The following is a 24,372-nucleotide window of genomic DNA, read 5'->3' as shown; positions in this document are numbered from 1 at the left end:
TATATATATATATATATATATATATATATATATATATATATATAAACAGAACTGACATCGTATCACTCCAACAAATATTGCTCTTACTTAAACTGTAATACCAACAACGTACCCATGAACAGCAGCGGTTGAACAGGGGCTCGGGTTAGTGCTGTAGACGTCATGCTCCTAATCCAGAGCGGAAACTCCTCCCGAATCCCAACTCCGGCAACGGAACGAAAGAAAGAGTAATACCGAGGAATCAGGAAACACGAAGAAACAATGCAATAAACCACTTAAGTAAGTGAGTACATATGTTATATTAAACGTATTTAATTAAACGAAAATTATGTTCTGGTGGATGAAAACTACATAATCACTCTTAATTTTGTTCAGCGATTTGGCTGTTCGTTTTTTCCTAAAGAGAAAGGCCATACGTTAGCAGGATTGCTAGTTATTTAGCTATCTAATGTTAACGTACTACATTGAACTGGGTAATGTCTGTGTTTTGATTAACCCAACAATCACTCTGCAATATAAAATGCATTAACTGTTAGCAAAATCCTTTACGTATATATTTACGTAATATGCTTTTTATTTTTTTATTTTATTTCTGCCATTAGCTTTCACATTAGAGTTAACTGAAACGCTGGCAGATGGTTCATCACTTTCCCGAGATAAACCTAACTGTGATGACGGTCACTGTAATAATGATTATGCAGCGTACTGATACTTTTGGTCTTTTGCTGCGGTTGGCTACTTACACCAGAGACTGCATAATCGCAGTGGTGTTTTAACGATTTTAAAAAAAAAAGAGTCAGAAGCAATATAGTGAACAGTTTCCGGTCGGTTAGTAAAACTGTGCCTGGGTCGTTGTCCTTATTTTTGCAAGGTGGCAAGCCTACCCCCCCCGCCCCAAGTTTTTTCAGCTCTTTGCAAGTACTGTGTATTTCCTTAAAGAAATGCAAATGTAGTTTAAAATTGTCATTCAAATACAAACTTTAAAGAAATTTGACATTTCTATTCAACGACACCTATGTAGGTGCCTTTCCACAGTATTCATGTTTGTGACCTTACTATACAAACTAAAAATAGACTACAGTTCGAACAAACACATTGGGAAAAAAAATATCTAAAAATCGGATTTATGAACCAATTTTGATTTGCCATGCAGCGTAAGTAAATACGTCCGGTGAGTATCCGCTGCTAGAGCTGTGGCTTCTATGGTGCGCCATCTTTCGACTATCTAGTATACATCTTTTTAACGACCATAATCTAAGTAAATCAAAATATGCATCTAAAAAGAATATTTTTGATACAAGATTTAGATTGAGATATATATGATGTTGAAAAGTCGAGTTTATCCCTCCAAAGTATTTTAATTAAACTACACTAGTTTCCATCATGCCTCATCATGCTTTTGCGCTTGCACCGCCTCCTCATTTATTTATTAAATCTTATCAAGGGAAACGGGTTTAGTGATTCTCTCGCCAGCAGAAGAGCCCTAGGAGCTTCCCTCAGGTTGCATATAAGCCCGTGTTGTCTCTTTTTCCTGCACGTGTGTGGACATGATATGCTGCATAGGTTAACGTGGTTCCAGAGTTCCTTTATACCATAACTTTTCTCCCGTCTAACTTTAGCTTTATTTAGCATGTTTCGAGCTTTTCCTAATAAACAAAGAGATCATTTGTTCAAATTGTACGAAAATTATTCAGTGGTCATGAATGACAAGGAAAGACAAGTAAAATTACTATAATAATTAGTCAGGTCTTTCTCACTTTAAGGAAAATATAAAAATGGTCCACTCAGGCTTTTCTAAATTTTCTCTCTCCTGAACAATATCAGTCCTCAGTCACAAGGTGACCATTGCCCCATTCTTAGATATCTGAATGTAAATATATCTAAAAACATATTCAAATACTAGACTGCTCTTATTAAGCTTTAAAATGATGATCTTGCCTTTTAATATTAATATCCAACTGCACTCGATTGATGAACGATTGATGAATATTTAAATATTTTGGTACACTTCAAACCCCATTGATTGTCTCTGGGGCCACAATGCAGTTTTGAAGAGACTATTTAGGATTTATCTTTCTTTCTTTTCAAAGTAACAAAGTACTGGCAACTTGGAAATTCCAAAAAAATGTGCAATGTATAAATGTGAATGTATATCATGATAAATATTGGTATCGATTGATATGAAGAAAAATATTGTGATTATATTTTGGCCATATCGCCCAACCCGACGTAATAGTCTTTGAGTGGGTAACATTGTCGTCAGAGAATTTATGTAATCCGTTATAGTCTCAGTAATTTAATTTACATTTGTGTCAAAGTTAGTGTCTTAAACGATCTTGCAGCTGTTCCATGCTGCTCTCATTCCAGATTTTGAACGCTTTAATAACTGGCTTCTCTTGCTTTAATTACATTTATATTTATTCATTTAGCAGATGCTTTTATCCACAGTGACAAATGAGGAAATGCAAGCAAAGTGATATATCAAGCAGAGACCAAATACCATGCCATACCATGATTTATAATTGAGCTTTGAGTATTATATATCATAATATTATCAATCAGTACATTTACATGAAGAACAATCAGTACGTTTACATGGACAACAATAATCCAATATTAACCCAATTAAGGCAATACTCTGATTAGGAAACTACCATGTAAACAGCATATACCTTAATCTGATTAAAGTTATACTCGAAGTAAACACGAATTAAGACGTGGAGTATTTCTGTTTTTGTCACATTATCGATGTGTATTACAGACATGTAAACACCTTAATCACACTATTAACATTGTGTGAGAGTTTTCACCACATTTTGCTACAGGACACGATCACACACCGCAGTGCTCAACCGTTTTACGGCAAACAAGAGAGCATAGCTGCGTCCGATACTACTATATAGTAGGTGAAATACATGTATATAGTAGGCGAAATACACGTATCTCGGCTACTATCTAGTAGGTAAGTACGCGGTTTGGGATGCAGCCCACGACTTCAAGCACTTGTCTGTTTGCACGTACAGCATGACAAATAATGAACCGCACTTGAAGCGTACGTAAAAATTTTAAATAAAACACCCAAAACTGTATACGGTGCCATAACGAAGACAAACTGCATGTTGATACGTGAAATTCTGGAGGGAACGTCGGACGGCATGGTGTTGAGAAGTAATGACGTGCTGTTAATCAATCTATGTTCTATAACATGTAAAACGGGAACATGAAAGGAGCATTCTAAAAGCGACTCATGTAAACACCTTAATCACAATATTGTCTTACTCAGAATAAGGTAAATAATTAGATTATTGCTGTCCATGTGAACGTAGTCACTATTCTGATATGCACATGTTACTAAATAACCTGGAAGTTCATTGTGAGCGCCAGTGCTTGTGTGAGGGGAAATCATGACAATACCATGTTGCTAAATGAGACTACAGACGTTGTCGGGGACATTAAACCTTATCCATCACGCTGAACAGGAAAAGTCTTTGCAGATAAACTGGTTCAGGTATGCTGTGCAAAATTCCCAAAAAGCTTGGTCATGGTTACGTTGAAGTCGTGCGACCATGGTGTAGTTTATTTATAGCATACGGTTAGCTGTTTATTTCTGGCAACTGTATTTTGGCTTCAAACTTAATAAAAGTTGTGTTCATTTGTGAAAATTATCTTGATGGACAAAACATGTTAGTATTGTAAACTTTTGTTGATCACAGAGCTTATATTTTGCGATAATCCAAAAGCCTATGGGAAAATCCTGTTGGGTTTTTGTTGAGGCAACCAGTGTGATGCTAACTTCCGGGTTCCGGTACAAAATGATATGCACCTCTCTATTGGGTCCTTTGGCTGATTTCCTCCTGTAAACTGTTATTGCCTTTTCTGCATATGCCTGAATTGTTTTAATTTAGTTGCATATTGTTCAGTTTGATTGCATATTTTAATTTGGTTGAGGGCATTTTTATTTTTTACTTTATCCTATATTTTGGGTACAATTTTATTTATATTTTGCTTCTACGAGATGATGCACTTTAAGGACCAGTCTAATTTGATGCAAAGATTGGTACATTAGCAGGAATGTAGCACAACATGGAGGTGAAAGCAGCGGTCTGTTTATTTAAATGTGAATGTGCAATAAAAATATGTTGTCCCTAAAATCAATGAAAAATCGTGATCTCAATATTGATTAAAATAATCGTGATTATCATTTTGGCCATAATCGTGCAGCCCTACAGAGAGGTAGCCATAAAAGTACCTCATGTCCATAGTTAAATATGGTGGTGGCTCTTTAATGTTTTGGGGTTGTTTTTCTGCCAGAGGACCTGCATCCATAAAAATAATGCCTAAATACTATAAAATAAATTATATTTGTGTATCCATAAAAATAATGCATAAATACTATAAAGTAAATTTTATATATATAATTTTTAAATAGTATTTATGCATTATTATTTTTTATAGTATTTATGCACGATTTTTATGCACAAAAAGCACCGAATTAAACTACAGTCCTAAATTAATAATATATATTCTGGTGTGTGTGTGTGTGTATTGTTTTTTTTTTTCTGTTTTGGACAAACAGTTGTGTAAAGTTTTAGTCTGAAGTTTATATTTGTAACACTCAGTTTGTGGATTTTCTTTAAAATAAACAAAAAAAAGGTACTGAAAGTTTGCCCCCCCCCCCCCCCCATATGATCAATCAATCAATCAGAAAAATGATTGGGCATATATATATATATATATATATATCTTATTAGGGATGTCATAATACCAAAAATCTAGTTGTCTGTATCAGTACAACCAAAAGTACATGATACTCGATACCAAAGTCGATACCAGGGTGTGTAAAAATAAATAAAATAATACTTAAAAATCAATCCCTTCATTTAAACATTTGAGCATTATAAAAAAAAGAATAGTGGCAACAGTCACATAACAAAAAAAAGAAATAATAATAAATTTTTAATAATAAATAGCCTTCAAATAATAAATAAAATGAAACTATTACAAAATAGATCAATTACAGAAACGATCAACTTTCAACAAAAGTTTAACTCTTTTTAAGGCACAGCTTTACCATTACGATACGAGATTCAAACATAAATGGCATCACTTTTCATAGCTCCTTGAACTTTTTCTTGACCAGTTCAAGGTTTCTGGAAAGGAACACCTACATATCTATGTTATCTTGGGGCAGTCTTGAAGGCCTTGCACTGGCTATAATCCCTGAAGTACTGAATACCCTCTCAGAAACACAGCTTGATAAAGCAATGCAGAGGTACCTTCTGGCAAACTCTGATAGCAGAGGTAATGTGCTCCCATTGGTTTTCCACCAGGTGAGTGGATCCTTCTCAGCACTGAGTTCTGGCATTTTGCTGTATGCCAGGAACCATTTAAACGGTCACTAGTGGAAAGCCCCTGAGTTGCTGTGGCATCACTGCCTTTCTTTTCTCCTTGGATACTTGAAAGGAGATGTTTCAAGTCAGTCTTCGACTTTTTAGATGGCCTGTCTTGGCTTGAAGCCTCTGCTCCTCTTGGCACATGGGCTCCATCTCTGCCATCAGCATCATCCCTTATTTAGTCCAGAAGCCTTTGTTTCACATCAGCCTCAAGTGCAACAAAGCTATTTTTAAACCTAGGGTCCAGGTAGGTGGCAGTGTTCAAAAGTAGCTGTAACTCCTCATCATTATAACGCTGCCTGAGATTTTCTTTGATTGCAACTTTCATTTCCCTAGCAGGTATAGAATCACTGTCTTCATCATCAAGACAAGACAGTATCTTTCCATCTCAGTGGTAAGACAGATGAGAGGGTTGTGTGTTTCTCACCACAGAGCGCATCTGTAAAAGGACTCAGTGGTCCAAGGACTTTCTTAAAGTCTCTAAAATTGTAATGTCTGTATGCTTAGGCATCAGGTGCCATTTTTTTTTCGGTCCTCTGCCAGCACGGCACATACAGTTTGCTGCTGCTCCAAAAACCTTTCGACCATATCATACAATGAATTCCAGCGGCTGGGTTCGTCATGTATGAGTTTATGTTCTGGGAGTGAGAGGTCTGTCTGTTTTTTGGTGAGTTGGCGTGAGAGCTTTGGTGATCTAGTGAATACAAATACTTATTTGCGAATCCTTGACAGTGCGGCAGATACCCCGTTGATGGTAACTGCTTTATTTACTGCAAGGTATAAATTGTGACCAAAACATGGGTAAAACATAAATTGTGACCCTTACGAAACATTTTGAAGCACTTGAAAGACAGGCACCCCGATCTCTTCAAAGAATTCAAGGTGAGTGAGTTTCAAGTCATAGTAACGTCAAACAAACTGTAAAACTTCTAATCCTTATCCTGAAAGACGGTCCTATATTATGTTTGTTTGAGGCAGCTGGCATTGTAGCTGTGAATCCAGCTAACATTGTGCTCCATGTAATGTTTGCGATAGCCAGTTATTTGTTAACGACGCTAATGCATTGCAGTGTTATAAACTGCCTCCTAATGGGCCACCATGCATCACTATTCAGCCTGTGTCCTGTCAGCAAAATGTAGCCTAATGTCACTAATAATTATTCAAATGTTGATGCTTTTAATAAATCGTTTTGGCCTGCCATCATATCAGTGAATTTAAACTAATGCTTGCATTCAGAGTATAAGGTATGTGTGTGTGTGTGTGTGTGTGTGTGTGTGTGTGTGTGTGTGTGTGTGTGTGCGTACTCATTAGCTGCGATTACATGGACAACAATAATCCACTCTTAATCCGATTAAGACCATACTCTAATTAAGAAACTACCATGTAAACAGCTATTTTTACTTACCTTAATCTAATTAAGGTCATAATCGAAGTAAGCAATAATCTAATTAAGACAGGTGGAGTACTCCTGTTTTAGTTGCATTATGGATGTGTAGTAGTGACATGTAAACACCTTAATCACATTATTAATGTCGTGTGAGAGTTTTCACCACATTTTGCGACAGGACATGATCACACACGGCAGTTTTACGTTTTATGGTGAACGAGAGTTCGGCTATGTCCCAAATCGCATACTTTCCTTATATAGGCCTGTAGTGGGGAAAAATACATGTATCTCGGCTACTATATAGACGGTAACTACGCGATTTGGGACACACCCACCGCTTCAAGCAGTTCTCTATACGGCTTCAAGCAGTTGTCAATTAGCACGTATAGCATGACAAATAATTAACTGTACTTAAAGCGTTCATTAAAAAAATAAATAAAAACACCCAAAACTCTATACTGTACCATAACGAAGACGAACTGTATGTTGATACGTGAAATTCTGGAGGGACATCGGACGGCGTGGCGCGGTGACGTAATGACGCAGGCTGTTAATCTAATTATGTTCTATCTTAATCAGAGTAAGGTCAATAATTAGATTACTGCTGTCCATGTAAACGTAGTCACTGTCAGACAGTTTTTGATAACTAAAATCTCTCTCTCTCTTTTTGCCAGTATCAGCCAGAGGAGGATGTCCTCCAAGAGAGTTTTTAATTAAATATTTAAAATTTTATTTTTATAACACACCGTGGTATCGACTTTGGTATCGAGTATCGTTTACTTTTGGTGGTATCCGTACCGACTACTAGATTTTTGGTATCGTGACATCCCTAGCGCATACTATTATAATTATGCTAAACGGGAAAAGGCAGAGATGCAATATTCTCTGCAATAATTTATAGATTTTGGCCAGCGGGTTTTCACATTATGAAAATATCCACCTTTTTTTCTGAGAAACCAGTGAACGCCACCATGATGCATTGTAACTTTCATTGTACTGTTATCCTGTTCTGGTCTCTACAGGAACCCTTACTAAAACTTTTTAAAGGGAGCGACTGAATTACTTAAACAAAAATTTTGTGAATATTAGTAAGAATAAAAATTAGCTCAGGGTCAAGCTGTGCTGTCATTGGCTGCTACAACAGCAGCAATAAACTTTAGAAATTTCTGGAAAATTTCTGGACCCCCCCCCCCCCCCCCCCCCCCAAAAGAAAGCTTATGTGTGCTCTTATCAATTTGTGGACCAAAAGCCCTCCGAACTACAGCCCTCTGAACTACAACCCTCCGATCCAGAGCTGTATCTAGGATATGAACGCCCACCTGCTACCAAGTGGCAAAGCAAGTTGCTAACTCTGACTGGGCTCTTACTTTGCTTTTAAAAAAACTTAAGTCGTTGTGTTTCCTGTATAAAATCTGGCCTATTTTATTGCTGTGCAGGTAATTATATGCTTCTATGCTTTTGTGATTTTGGAGTTTTTTGCCCTCAATGCCTTCAGAGAAACCGAAGTAGTTAATTACATCAATGTTGCTGACCTCGAGCCATAGCTTCATGTCATCTAACCAGTCATTGAACTTTGACAGCTATGGAGCTATATGCTTATTTTTATTATTATTTTTTTTTTTTTAGCAATTTTTTTTACAAGTTTAACATCATGTTATCAGCTAGGAACGTATGCTAATTTGACTGTAAACACCAAGAGAAGCAATATATTGCAAAACAAAAAGAGAGATAATGCATCTTGATAAACTATAATTCATGTCTGGATAACATTTTATGATGAGAGAGCTGTGTGGGCCCACTTGGAGCCAGTGTTGAGCGATTTTATGGAGAATTGTAATTCATCTCTCACAAAAAATGTGATTAGTGACGGTCCACTCACTCAGTACTGTAATAAAAATAATTTCTATGTGCTCAGCACCATCCCCTTCCTCTCAGTCTTCCAGCCGGTCACCTGTAACTTCTCTGTAAAGTCCCATGGAAAAGGCACCCCTGGTGGAATTGGTGGTGGAGTCAAGCGCACTGCTAACTGCTTTCCAAAGAGGTGCCGATATCCAGACCCCAGAACATTTTTACAGTCTCCTAATTAGGGATGTCACGAGAACCGATACTTGGTACCATGTCGGTACCAACATTCTTAAAATGTGACGGTACTTGTTTTTCTGCAGTAGTGTTAGTACCGATTGTAACGTTCCATCGCCATTTAGCCTGTGTCCTGTCAGCTAAATGTAGCCTAATGTAACTAATAATTATTCACATGTTCATGCTTTTAATAAATCGTTTTGGTCTGCCACCATTTCAGTGAATTTAAACGAATGCTTTCATTCAGAGTATAAGGTGTGTGCGCGTCTGTGTGTGCGCGTGCCCGCGTTTAGAAGTGCGCCTCCACTCATTGTCAGACAATGTTTGATGACTAAAATACCCTCCCCCCTCTCCCTCTCTCTCTCCCTCTATCTCCCCCTCTCTCTCTCCAGTTACTATGCATTTAATGTTTTAATATTTGGAAAAAAAATTCTGTGGAATTAAGCTGATGTTTCTTCTTAAGTGTATCAGCATAAAACATGACTTTGTTCTTTTTCAATCACAATCATTTATAGTGTATCTAACCAGTCTATTGCACTATAGTCTATTCCAGGTACATACAGTTATGTTCACAACCTCATGTGATTAATCCTGTTTTTGATCAGTTTAATACTTTTACTTCAATAGAGACTGTTAACTAAAACACTTTTTGTATTTGATTTTTTTTTTTTTTGTATTTGAGAAAAACCGCCCAATAATTCAGCATATTTCCTGTCATTACTAATGTCAGGTGGCACAACTGAAAATCAGGTAGTGCAACCACGTAAAATATTGTTTAAACCATTAAATAATAGGTTAAAATAGACAAATGGTTGAATACTAGATTGTGAATAGATATTATATTGAATGCATTCTTTTTTTTATACTTGTATAATTATTTTCCTGTTTTTAAATGTAAAATAAGATGCTAAATACCTGGCCACTAGAATGCAATCATTTTTATGTAAATAAAATACACTACCACAAAATAATAATGTTCGGCACTTTAGACAAGGATATTTATCTAAGATTTCACTTAGAATTAATATTAGGAATATATATATACTCAGCAAAAAAAGAAACATCCTCCCATATTCAACTGCTTTTATTTCCAGCAAATTTCTTAACATGTGTAAATATTTGTTTTAACATAAAAACATTAAACAACTGAGACATAAACTGAACAAGTTTCACAGACATTTGATGAACAGAAATGGAATAATGAGTCCCTGAACAAAGGGACTAAAGTATCAATATAAAAAGTAACAGTTAGTATGTGGTGTCTCCACCAGCTACTTTAAGTACTACAGTGCATCTCATCCTCATGGACTGCGCCAGTTCTTGCTGTGAGATGTTGACTCTTCCACCAAGGCATTTGCAAGATCTCGATCACGTCTGGTGGGGGGGTGGTGGTGGTGGTGGTGGGTGATGACATGGTCACATATAATTTTCCACTGCAAGGACAATCAGCTGTCCTTCCTGTTTCCCTGTACCACTGTCTTAGGTGTCTTACATTACAGACATTGTAGTTTATTGCTCTAGCCACATCTGCAGTTCTCATGCCTCACTGCAGCAGGCCTATGGCATGTTCACACAGGTGAGCAGGCACCGTAGGCATCTTTCTTCTGGTGTTTTTCAGAGTAGGTAGAAAGGTCTCTTTAGTGTCTTAAGTTATTGTAACTGTGACCTTAATTGCCTACCACCTTTAAACTGTTAGTATATTAAAGCATGTTCTGCAGGTGCATGTGCAATAATTGTTTATGGTTCATTCAACAGGCATGAAAAACAATGTTTAAACCCTTTCCAATAAAGATCTATAAATCTTATTTGGATTTTAGAAAACTGTCTTTAAAATACAGTCTGAAAAAGGGATGTTTCTTTTTTTGCTGAGTATGATTTTATTTTGCCATGTCTCACACACACACACTCAAAAATATACATTACATCCAAAGATTTTTAAAAATACCTTTTTATTTGTCATTGACTCATACAGTATATCCTCATTTAATTGAAATTATTTTCTGGTCACACTGCCAACATCTGAAATGTTTTTAGTGTGCGTGTGACTTGCAGCAAACACAATTAGCATTTCAGCACTGTGAAATGTGATCCCATGCATAGAATTTTACTGCTTCAACTCTATTCAAGTAGTACTTGCTATGGACCATTTCATAATTTTCCCCCCCCGAAGTTCACACAGTCTGAATAAAACAAGTCAGCATGCCATATTTTGTTGACGGGCGTTGAATTTGACACATTGGCTAGAGGGTGACTAATATAAAGTGTGCATGAAAACACATGACTGACAACATCACCAGCAGTCCCAGAGTAAGATTATACATGAGCTTTTTTGGTTTGTACCTTGTGCAATTTTAGAGTGATCAACAGAAAGCAATGTAAACTCTGTGAAAACAAATCATGTCTTTTTAGCTAGCTCAGCTCTTCTGCTGCTCATTGTCTGTCTGACCCAGATTGCAAAACGCACGTATAGCTCACTCCCACACACACAGACGTAGCCTACTGTATGTGCATGAGTTTATGCATTTTATGGTCAATCGACCAATCGTGTGGCAGGAGTGCAATAATTGCAAGTATGGGCAGGTATACCTAAAAGCTGTGAGTGAGCATGTACTGTAATAAACATAATCCCACTATGCAGTGTCACTCAAGCTATGAGCTCCTTTTGAATCTGTTTTACCTTCAAGGTTTCTTCCTCATGTCAGCTCATCATTTTCTTTGTACCAGGAAGGGTGTCTACAACTAAGTAAACACTCTACAGTAAACTGTACACTGCTTTGCTAGTGGGGTCCCACCCTGTTGCATATATGCTGCCAGCTGATTAAATCCTTGGAGAGATCAATTGAATAGAGACAGGCCACTGCTTAAAATGTGATTGGAGAAACACGTAATGGTCACTTTTAGACAGTTGCCGCTGCGATGGATCTTGTTGTGAAACCAGATGCTACATCAGTGATTTGGGAACATTTTGGATTTGTGCCTAACGACAGAGAAACCTGCATGTGTTTCACTCCATCTCTTTATTATTGACTTCTTCTTTGCTGGTCAATCACAATACCATATCTCACAGCGCCCTCAAGCTGTTTATCATTGCAACAACACGATACAACAAGGCTGTATTTGAGTTGTTTCGCTGACGGAAGTGCAAAAATAAATCTCATTTAATTTTTTTTATATTTTATATTTAGGTTTTTATTAAATTTAATCCTATAAAATGATATATATTATTATATTATATTTATATCGCTTTATAAATTTCACCCCTAATCCCCCCACCGCTCACTGTGGTGGTTTGGTCATTAACCACCGCGGTGGTAAAAATCTGCCATCGTCACAGTCCTAATGTCAGTGGACAGAACCATAAAAGCTTAAGCATTGGATGGACTGGTATTTGACTGCAGTCTGCAAACATTTTTGATTCATAAACAACCAGCTGAATGTATGAGCTTGAGATGAGATGTTGAGATGTATGAGATGTTACACCTAATAATAAACTGTCTACCATTGAAATGAAAGATATTTACTGTTGATTAACATATCTGAGCACAAGTGTACCAATGTACATGTAATGTCATACCGACATTTGTCAATAGAAAAAGGTGTATAATTTCGGTACTGACATGAAAATAAACGCATAAAACATATATGCCCCAATAGGAACACAAAATACTCTTTATATTAAAAAAACAAGTATCTTAATTTTAGTCTGCATTCTGGAAGAAACATTAAATGTTGATGCACAGCACAATCCACCCTCCTCTTTTATTATGGTCTGTCTGTCAAAACAGAAATACAAAATACAGTGAGGGGAAAAAAGTATTTGATCCCCTGCTGATTTTGTACGTTTGCCCACTGACAAAGAAATGATCAGTCTATAATTTTAATGGTAGATTTATTTGAACAGTGAGAGACAGAATAACAACAAAAAAATCCAGAAAAACGCATGTCAAAAATGTTATAAATTGATTTGCATTTTAATGAGGGAAATAAGTATTTGACCCCTCTGCAAAACATGACTTAGTACTTGGTGGAAAAACCCTTGTTGGCAATCACAGAGGTCAGACGTTTCTTGTAGTTGGCCACCAGGTTTGCACACATCTCAGGAGGGATTTTGTCCCGCTCCTCTTTGCAGATCTTCCCCCAAATCATTAAGGTTTCGAGGCTGACGTTTGGCAACTCGAACCTTCAGCTCCCTCCACAGATTTTCTATGGGATTAAGGTCTGGAGACTGGCTAGGCCACTCCAGGACCTTAATGTGCTTCTTCTTGAGCCACTCCTTTGTTGCCTTGGCCGTGTGTTTTGGGTCATTGTCATGCTGGATTACCCATTCACGAGCCATTTTCAATGCCCTGGCTGAGGGAAGGAGGTTCTCACCCAAGATTTGACGGTACATGGCCCCGTCCATCGTCCCTTTGATGCGGTGAAGTTGTCCTGTCCCCTCAGCAGAAAAACACCCCCAAAGCATAATGTTTCCACCTCCATGTTTGCCGGTGAGGATGGTGTTCTTGGGGTCATAGGCAGCATTCCTCCTCCTCCAAACACGGCGAGTTGAGTTGATGCCAAAGAGCTCCATTTTGGTCTCATCTGACCACAACACTTTCACCCAGTTGTCCTCTGAACCATGCAGATGTTCATTGGCAAACTTCAGACGGACATGTATATGTGCTTTCTTGAGCAGCAGACCTTGCGGGTGCTGCAGGATTTCAGTCCTTCACGGCGTAGTGTATTACCAGTTGTTTTCTTGGTGACTATGGTCCCAGCTGCCTTGAGATCATTGACAAGATCCTCCCGTGTAGTTCTGGGCTGATTCCTCACTGTTCTCATGATCACTGCAACTCCACGAGGTGAGATCTTGCATGGAGCCCCAGGCCGAGGGAGATTGACAGTTCTTTTGTGTTTCTTCCATTTGCGAATAATCGCACCAACTGTTGTCACCTTTTCACCAAGCTGCTTGGCAATGGTCTTGTAGCCCATTCCAGACTTGTGTAGGTCTACAATCTTGTCCCTGACATCCTTGGAGAGCTCTTTGGTCTTGGCCATGGTGGAGAGTTTGGAATCTGATTGATTGATTGCTTCTGTGGACAGGTGTCTTTTATACAGGTAACGAGCTGATATTAGGAGCACTCCCTTTATCAGTGTGCTCCTAATCTCAGCTTGTCACCTGTATAAAAGACACCTGGGAGCCAGAAATCTTTCTGATTGAGAGGGGGTCAAATACTTATTTCCCTCATGAAAATGCAAATCAATTTATAAAATTTTTGACATGCGTTTTTCTGGATTTTTTTGTTGTTATTCTGTCTCTCACTGTTCAAATAAACCTACCATTAAAATTATAGACTGATCATTTCTTTGTCAGTGGGCAAACGTAAAAAATCAGCAGGGGATCAAATACTTCTTTCCCTCACTGTAATTGTTTTGTATATAGACAAAAACACATTCCAACATTTTGCATACAGTTGACTTAATTTAATTACTCCCACTCAGATCCAGACAGACTTTTTGGTAGACTAACTGATAATGTGATACTATGAATTTGCATGAAGCAATACTACTTATTTCTACCTTCTACACTAGAAGTTTTGCACTGTATTTTCTTCACCGGTGATTCAAAATCAGGCAATTACAGGCAGTTATATTGTCATATGATTTTTAGAGAGAATGCAGGGGCCAAGCAACAATAGGAAACAAGAGCTTGACTAGTGGGGGAGGCATAAATACTGAGACAAAATCCAGTCTGACCATTACTTAATTATAAGCAGCTATTTATACTGCACAACAAAAGCATAATACAATGAAGGAAAAAGCCCATAAGGGCAGTGTATATTTGTGAAGCCACTTGGTGTTTTATTTAAGAAGTCATTAAAATTTTGGAAATTTGTGTTTTGGAAAATGTAAAAATATCTTATTGAGGGAGGGAAATACTGAAATCTTTTTTCAATTGCGTGAAACTATTCAGTTTTAGTTTACTAAAATCAGCTAAATCTAGTCTAAAAATAACAGTAAGTATAACTAATTTGTCAGCATGGTAATTTACTTAAATTTATTGCTTGGCTTTCATTTATTGCTCCCTCTCAACTTTATAGTACAAGAAATGCAGAATTGAAGGCAGCCTCCTAGTGAGTGAGAGATAACTGTTCCTGGTGAGATGGGGTTCGGTCAGGACTTGAGAAATTCCCATGAGGGCCTAATCAAACTGCAGGACTGGGAGCTGAAGCTACTGGAAACAGTGAAGCGCTTCATGACACTTCGTGTTAAGAGTGACAAGGAGTATGCAGCACTCCTCCTCAACATTAGCCAGCAGGTGGACAAGCAAGATAACTCCTCGCAGATCCAGTACATCAGCACGGTCTCCAAGGTGAATAGTGCCGCCTAATTTGATACCTTGACTTTATTTGGACTATTGGTAGAGGGTGTCATTGGCAGAAATATTACGGTGTTGTAATACAATGTGTTGAAGAAGCAGATGGTCTGGCAGAATTGGTCTTTGTTTGCTCAGACTGTATGTGACGTCACGGTAGCCGGAACTCACCGCGGTTACGCCCACTGAATGGCAAAAAGACTGAGCGGCAGCATTAGTGTACAGCGTGAATTCCACAAAAACACAGAAAAAACGCATCTAAAATGGTAAAAAGCTGTTGTGAGATCGACTGTGCGAACAGATTCAACAAGAATTTGGAGCTATCTTTTTACAGAGTGCCAAAAAACCATTCAGTCCATTTTTACTAAGTCGTGCAGTGTAAGTTCTTTTGGCATGTGGTATTCATGTTGGCAAATGATGAATAATTTGCTACATCTTTCTTTTTAAACACTGCCTGTTTCCGTTGATGAATAATGGTGGCTCATTCATTCTCTGACTGTGTTTTACCTTTACAAATATGTAACGTTAGTAAGTGGAAGCAGTGTTAGCTACAAACAAACTAGGACTAGCTAGCTTACGGTTTACCAGATAAAATTATATAATAAGATAAAAATATTTGTACATACAACCAGAATGTTTACTGGTGTTCTTGTCATTTTAATTTCTCCAACAAATCCCACCTTGAAGTAGGACCAAGCATTAAATCTTTTATATGCCTTCAGGCTTCAGGTACATAAAAATGTCGCGAAAACCGATTTCTAACCACATGCCAATGTCCATGGACCACAGGTTCTTGGGCAAGTTGTAAGGGTCACTGTAAAGTTCAACTGCCTTTAATTTAAGCTGATAATCGTTAGTTATTCTAGCGTTTTCTCAGCTTCCCCTAATAAAACCAGCCATTTTGCAACTCAGTCCGGCCAAGGGGGGGCATGTTCCGGCGGGAAAGTGACGTCAGTGCATACCCTCTATAAATATGATTGCTCCTATGGCAATGAATAATGTAAGGTGTTAGAACTGACCCTGGTATTCTGATGCTGCTATGCTCTGCTGTTGTAAGTCATGGGCTCAGATGGTGCAGCAGACAGAACAGCTTAGTAAAATCATGAAGTCTCATGCTGAGGAGCTGAATTCTGGCCCACTGCACCGCCTCACCATGATGATCAAAGACAAGCAGCAGGTGAAGAGAAGCTACCAGAGTATACACCAGCAGATTGAGTTCGAGCTGAACAAGGCAAGTGCAGATATACTATCTAATTCTTGGAATAAAAACTTTTCCCTGCATTATGTTTCCATATTTTGATTTCATCAACAGTTTTTTCCATGTACAGTCATGTGAAAAAGTAAGGACATCCCATGGAATTTATTTATTTATAAAAATTTTTATTTATTTATTTTTTTTTTTTTAAACATATTTGCTCAAGCAAACAGTTGATCCTCTTTGAAACAATGCATATTAATAAATGTGATACACTCTATTAAATGACATAAAATTTACATTTTACAGTGATTTAACAAAAAACAGATCAGTCACATGAAAAAGTAAGTACACCCCTACATTTATCACACCTTCAAATCCATAAAATTAGAATCAGGTGTTCAAGATTCGCTGCCAGTAATTAGAACCTGCTTAGGGAGTGTAGGTGGAACCTGTCTTATTTAAACCTCTCACATCTCGTGTCTATCGTTTCCTTTGCTATTGTGTGGTGTCGTCATGCCAAGATCTAAAGAGTTCTGTAAGGCCTTCAGAAAAAAGTTGTGGATTCCTATGAGTCTGACAAGGGATTTAAAAAGATCTCCAAATTATTTGAAATACAACATTCCACTGTAAATAAAATAATCTACAAATTGAACAGATTTCAAATGTCCAGGTCTAGCCGTCCCAGCAAATTCAGCCCAAGAGCAGACCATCTGATGCAAAAAGAAGTCTCCAAGAACCCCAAAATTTCATCACAGGCTCTACTACTAAGTCTTGCAACTGTTGGTGTCAAAGTGTATGCTTCTGCAATCAGAAAGAGATTGCACAGTGAGATCCTGTGAGCATTGCAAGACTGCAAACCCAGAGGTGAAAATACAACAATCATTGCGGTACCATGCTGGTAACGCCTGACTGGATTTACCGCTATTAAATAAGAAATAATAATAGAAATAAATGGTAATTGTGGCACCTTTTATGCTCGGGAGTGACTTCACACAACAAAAATAGGTATGGTTTACAAGTTCCGGATGTTCCAGTGTTGTAGGGCTCTGCCTCCATTGTTTGGGAATGGAGAGAAGTTGTGTTCAGAGTAGGGTGGGGGAGGGGTGGGATGTGGTGGTGTTGGGTGGGGTGGGATGCTGTGGTGTTGTGTGTTTTTTTTTTTTTTTTTTTTTTTTTTTTTTTTTTGCTTTTGCCCTTTTTTTATTTTATTTTTATTTATTTATTTATTTATTTATTTATTTATTTTTCTTCCTTGTCCCCCGCTCCATTGATATCAACCTCTCTGTACTCCATTCTATACTAATCTAAATTGATGGAAGATACCTGAAGCTCGTTCAGATTCCTAAGTTTGAATGTGAAAGGGCTGAATGGTCCCATTAAAAGATCCAAGATTTTGACACATTTAAAACTACAAAAACCTGACATTGCATTTCTTCAGGAAACTCATCTCCGTCTCAGGGATAAACGCAGACTCCAAGCTCGCTGACATTGCATATGTTCCACTCCAATTTTGATTCCAGGTATAGGGGAGTTTCTATTATACTTCTGATAAGTAAGACTGTGCCCTTTTCCTTTGATAACGTTATTTCTGATGTAAATGGTACATATATGATTGTAGAAGGGAAAATTTCACAAACACCAGTAGTTTTGGAGAATGTATATGCCCCGAATTTTGATAATGCTCCTTTGGCTCAGAATTTGTTGTCAAAGATTCCTGCTTTGAACACACATCTCTTGATATTTGGGTTAGATTTAAACTGTGTTATTGACCCAGTTTTGGACAAATCTAGCACTGTTGCAAATGCTCTCTGCAATGGCAAGGGTATTATCTGAGTTTATGGTTCAGAATGGTTGTGATCCGTGGAGGTATTTTAACCCCACAGTGAGAAAATATTCTTTTTTTTTCCTCACGTACTTGAGTCTTGACAATTCTGAATATCTACCAGAGTCTTGACATTCTTTTTATTAATAATTCTCTAATTTCTCGGGTTGTAAACTCTGAATATCTACCAATTGTTATTTCAGACCATGCTCCTCTAAGTCTTGACATTCTTCTACCTTCATATTGCGCCTTTCGCCCACCATGGAGGCTTAATTCTCTACTTTTTTCCGATTAAGCAATTTGCAAGTATATTTCTTCTTGGATAGATGATTTTCTTCTTACCAATCAAACTGATTCAATCTCCTACTCTTTACTTTGGAAAACTCTAAAGACCTTCTTAAGGGGACAGATAATCTCTTATTCTGCTCATGCCAATAAGTAACGCAAGAATAAGAAAAAAAAAAAGAGTTATCTGATAATATTTGAGCTATTGACGACCAATATGCTCTCAACCCGACCCCTGAGCTGCATAAACAAAGGCTTAATTTGCAGGTGGAGTTTGATTTGTTATCGACAGGTGAGGCGGAGAGGCTGTTGTTACATACGTGTGGCAATTATTATGAATATGGAGATAAGGTCGGTCGGTTGTTGGCTCACCAACTGCGTAGCCGAGCGGCTTCGCGCTCTATTACTCAGATTATGCAGTCCAGTGGTGCATTAATCCTGTAGAAATTAATTCAACTTTTAAAAGTTTTTACTCCTCTTTATACACAGCTGGGGCTCCTGACAATTCAGGTAACATGGACCACTTTCTTAGAAATATTGATTTTCCCAGAGTTGACCCTTTATTGGCATCTGAACTTGACAGCCCCATCACCTTAGATGAGATCATTTACTCAATCAATTCATTGCAATCTAAGAAATCACCTGGCCCGGACAGGTTTCCTTCTGAATTTTATATGAAATTTCATGTTGCATTGGCCCCATTACTTCTGGCTGTATTCAAGGAATCCTTAGAACTAGGTACGTTGCCACAAACATTGAGACAAGCATCTATAACTCTATTGCTCAAAGATGGGAAGCACCCAACATTATGTAATTCGTACAGGCCTATTAGCCTCTTCAATGCTGATGTCAAGATTTTAGCCAAACTTTTGGCCTCTCGGTTAGAGGGTATTCTTCCTAGCATTATTTCAGAGGAGCAAACCGGATTTATAAAAGGACGGCATTCCTTTTCTAATATTCGTACTCTACTTAGTATTTTGTATTCAAAACAAAACAGCGACTTCTCTTAAGAGGTCATCTCTTTGGACGCAGAAAAGGCGTTTGATAGGATTGAATGGGAATATCTTTTTATAGTGCTAAAGAGGTTCGGCTTTGGGGATGGACTGATATCATGGATCCGTTTATTATATGTGGAGCCGCAAGCTTCCATATATACCTGACTATTTTACTTTGTCACGGGGTACGCGCCAGGGATGTCCTCTGTCTCCCTTACTTTTTGCCATAGCGATTACGCCTCTCTCGATAACGCTTAGAACTCTTCCTGTATTTCAGGGTATAAGTCGCAAAGGAATTGAACATAAACTAGCCCTGTATGCTGACAACTTACAACTTTATGTTACAGATCCAATTGCATCTATTCCAGAGATAATACGTGTATTAAATGACTTTGGGAAATTTTCAGGGTATAAACTGAACCTATAAAAGAGTGACTGCTTACCCATAAACCAATCTGGCCAAAAGATAAAACAGACTGAAATACCTTTTCATTTGGAGGATTCAAAATTCAAATATCTCGGAGTTAATGTCACCCGTTCCTATTCTGCATTAATGGCGGCGAATTTTACACCCTTAATTTCATACATGAATTCAGCCTTTCAAAGATGGGTAGCTCTACCATTATCCCCTCTTGGTAGAATAAACATGGTAAAAATGAACATTCTTCCAAAATTCCTCTACCTTTTTCAATCCATCCCTTTGTTTTTACCCAAATCTTTCTACAAGAACATAGACCAATTAATCTCCTCTTTCATACGGGCAGCAAAAACTCCCAGGGTTTCCAAATTTTCACTTCATAAGAGTCGACTTAAGTGGTGGCCTCTCATTGCCCAATTTCATGTATTATTATTGGGCAGCTAATATTCAGAAACTGGTGCTCTGGGTGAAGGCCCCCTCTTTTCCATGGTGCCACTTAGAAGCAAAGTCTCGTATTTCAACCTCCCTCCCTGCTGTGGTGTTCTCCTCCCTTCCTATAGCCCTTTCACAACACACTGATAATCCAATAGTATGTACTTCTCAAAAAATTTTCTATCAGTTTCGCCATCATTTTAAATCTATCTCGGCCTCAACCATGGCACCAATATGTAATAACCACCTCTTTCCCCCCTCCTTTACAGATTCCACATTCTCTTTGTGGGAAAAGAAGGGTCTGAAATGCTTTGAGGATCTTTTCATTAATAATGTGTTTGCAAACCTTTCTGAGTTGTCCTCATCATTCAGTCTGCCTCCATCTCACCTACTCTATTCGCTGGTTTTCCCTCCTTACCTCCAAAGTCTGCATGGGAAGAGGTGTTCAAGCTGAATCCTCATAAAGGTGGCATTACCTCACAGATATATGCAACGATCTGGTCACAAGACGATTTTTACAATATCAAAACCATTAGTGCTTGGGAAGAAGAATTAGGCCTGGAGCTTGAGGATGATTACTGGGGCAGAGTGTTAGATAATGTACGTACCACCACATCCTGTGCTAGACTTAGTTTCATACAATTTAAAGTGGTCCACAGAGCTCACCTCTCTAGGAGTAAACTTTCTAAACTATATTCCAATGTTCCTGACATGTGAAAAATGCAATCTTTCACCCTGTAACCCGAGTCATATGTTTGCACTCAGTCCCAAACTGCAGAACTTTTGGAACTCTTTCTTCGAAACTATGTCTGATGTTCTTAAAATCAAATTGGATGTCTGTCCTTTACTTGCCATCTTTGGTGTTTCATCTCAGCGTCAGCCTCTGAACCATAAACAAGCTAGTGTTGTGGCCTTTGCATCGTTACTTGCTCGGTGCAGAATATTGTTGTCTTGAACCTCTCCACAAACCCCCTCTATATCTGGCTTAAAGACTTAATGTTCTTTTTAAAACTTGAAAAAAATCAAGTACAACATAAAAGGCAGGGGTGACTCATTTTTGGGAAAATGGCAACAATTTATTACCTACTTCAGTGAATCCACCTCCACCCTGGAGGTGGATTGAGGAGAGGTAGACGGTAAACACTAATCATCTTCCCTTTTTTTTTTTCTTTTTTTTGTGTTTTTCTTTGAATGTTTGTTATTGTCTTTTGTTTCCCCCTTTCTTTTGGTTTTGGCTGTGGTTGTTTTGTTGGGGTTGTTGGGTGTGGAGGTATAATGTGTAAAATGCAAATTTCCAATAAAAATTTTATGATAAAAAAAAAATTGAGAAATAAATAAATAAAAGAGGGTAAAAAAAAAACAACAAGTAAATCTATAACCCAACTACGTAACAACTACTTTAGGACCTAGCGGATTTGGAAGCATTTATCGAGCACTACTACTACCAACAGCACAACATGAACTCCAAAGCTGACACACCACAAAAAATTCAATCAAAAGAACGAAGAAAAAGAACGACTCATCCACCGATACAGAGGATCTACAACAACCGAAAGAGAGGTCAGTCTCCTGGCAAGTATTAATAAAAAAACTTGACTTGCTAACATCCATACACGAAGAACTTCACGCTAGTTTGGAATTTGCTTGCCTATCATTGTTATGATTATTATTATTATTATTATTATTATTATTATTATTAGCCGATCACCCTAATTTAAATTTTTTATTATAAAAGTATTATTTTTATATATATATATATATATATATATATATATATATATATATATATATATATATACATATACATACACACATACACACACACACACACATACATATATATTTATATATATATATATATATATATATATATATATATATATATATATATATATATATATACACATATATATATATATATCCTTTCTTTTCCTTTTGTAAAATATGTAAGTTAAGGCACATTAAGCAAATCCTTTGGCCTGGCCTTGTATCTCTGATGGGCTGCAGTGGGATGGGCCCCTAGGGTACTGGGGGTGGGTGACCTTTTATTTTATTTATTTATTTTTTTATATATAATCTTTTGCCTTGCTTGGACCAATTCCATATTGCACGACTTGCTTATTTTAATGTATTACATTACTTGAGTACTGACATATAAACTTCAAAGGGAAAAAGGAAAAAGAGGAAAAGAAAAACACAAAAGAATAGGGTTAGTGTAACGTGCAGATGGTGGCTTGCCCGAGATGGGGTGGGGGTGGAGATGATGGGCGTGCCCTGGGCCTGGCATAGTCTTTTAGTGACCTTCTCCTCATAGGACCTGTCTCGCTCGGGCCGTGAGGTGTGTAGCAGTCAATAAGAAATTTATTTATAAAAAAAATAAATAAATAAAACCCTTTTCCTTTTTAAATTTTTTTTTTATACATTTCATACAGTTACCGTGTGAGTGCCAATACATACACGATCTTGCATGATTCTACTTTTCTTGCATATATGATATTTTCATTCATGTTGTTGCTGAATATAATTTGTAATAAAATGTGTTTGTATTAAAACAGGAGAGATTGCAAAAAGAAAAAAAGATTGTACAAAATTGACCTGCATGGGAAGCTTGCCAGGAAAAATCCTTTGCAAGACTACAGTTTGCCAATGAGCTTATAGGAAAAGACCAGGCCTTTTTTTTTATAATGTGGTCTGGACAGACGAATCAAAGATTAGTTGTTTGGCCACAGTAACAGCAGACGTGTTTGGCACAGACCAAATACAGTGTTTCAGGAGAAGCACCTCATACCAACTGTGAAGCACGGTGGTGGAAATGTTATGGTTTGGGGTTGCTTTGCTGCCTCATGGACTGGACAGCTTGCATTCATTGATTCATCTATGAATTTTGCATCATATCAAAGAGTGCTTGAAGATAATGTGAGGCCATCTTTCCAAAAGTTGAAGTTGAACCAAAAGTGGACCTTTCACCAGGATAATGGTCCTAAGCACACAAGCAAATCCTCCAAGGAATGATTAAAAAAAAAGAAATGGAGGATTATGGAATGGCCTCGTCAAAGCCCGGATTTGAATCCCATTGAAATGTTGGATTTAAAATGGGCCGTGCATTCAAGAAAACCCTAGAACATCTTGCAACTGAAAGAATATTGCTTGGAAGAGTGGTCAAAAATTCCAGCAAGTTGATGTCACAGACTGGTGGACAGTTATGCAAAATGCTAACAAGACGTTATTTCTGCTAAAGGGGCAATAATATCTTCTGTGGCCAAGGGTGTACTTACATTTCCCACAGAATAATATCACATCTCTTGATATTTCTGTTGTACAGGTTATTGAAAAGGCTAATTGTCCTCGTGGTTTTGTTCAAGTATATCAACTTTATTAATAGGCATTGTTTCAAAGATGATCAAATGTTTGCTTGTCCAAATATCTCAAAAAAGCCAACGATTTTCATGGGGTGTGCTTATTTTTTCACATGACTGTACTCTTTCAAGCCTATGAAGCAGGTGATAATGGAATACTAAGATCTAGGCACATGCTTTTATTGTTTCCAGGTTACAAAAGCGGACATTGAAAAGCTGAAGGGTACCTACAGACAATTAACTAAAGATGCTCATAGTGCCAAAGAGAAGTACAAGGAGGCAATTACAAAAGGTAGGAACTCTATGTTCATCACTGTAAGATATTTCATTTGAGCATTAGTGCTTTTTTTGTATCTTCATTTCTAATTTCATTGACTCAAAAAAGCCTTTTCCACTAAATATTCCCCAGTGCCACCATCGTGTGGAAATAGTACATTTAAATATTATTTTTGTGTTAGTCTCTGTAATTTGGTAATTCTCAAAGGTAACAAGACCTTGTTTAGACATCATAGTTTAAGTCTACCAGTTTGAAGCTTTCAAACAATATCTGTTTTAACATCCCAGATGTTTTGGGGGGGCACCTGGATGGCAGCTTGCCGGGGAAGCGCCGAGAAACCGTGCACACTTTAATATAAAAATCCCTTATATATAT

General features: G+C 37.5%; 1 protein-coding gene across 6 annotated transcripts in view; it reads left to right on the top strand.

The window, feature by feature from the left end:
* Positions 1-158: 158 nt before the first annotated feature.
* Positions 159-24,372, top strand: part of fer (fer (fps/fes related) tyrosine kinase) — an 88,924-nt gene continuing 64,710 nt past the window's right edge. For 3 of the 6 annotated variants that reach the window (XM_017461953.3, XM_017461950.3, XM_017461954.3), the window contains exons 1-4: positions 159-279; positions 14,940-15,211; positions 16,272-16,445; positions 23,913-24,012. In XM_017461953.3, the coding sequence (XP_017317442.1) occupies positions 15,002-15,211; positions 16,272-16,445; positions 23,913-24,012 (484 nt within the window). In that variant the 5' untranslated portion in view covers positions 159-279; positions 14,940-15,001. Of the gene's footprint in view, positions 284-14,939; positions 15,212-16,271; positions 16,446-20,507; positions 21,925-23,912; positions 24,013-24,372 lie in introns of those variants that run through there. The other 3 variants (XM_017461951.3, XM_053676795.1, XM_053676796.1) reach the window with 3 other exon arrangements.

This window comes from Ictalurus punctatus, chromosome 28 (assembly GCF_001660625.3).
Source record: "Ictalurus punctatus breed USDA103 chromosome 28, Coco_2.0, whole genome shotgun sequence".
Lineage (NCBI taxonomy): Eukaryota > Metazoa > Chordata > Actinopteri > Siluriformes > Ictaluridae > Ictalurus > Ictalurus punctatus.
This window is presented reverse-complemented; position numbering and strand designations above follow the sequence as displayed.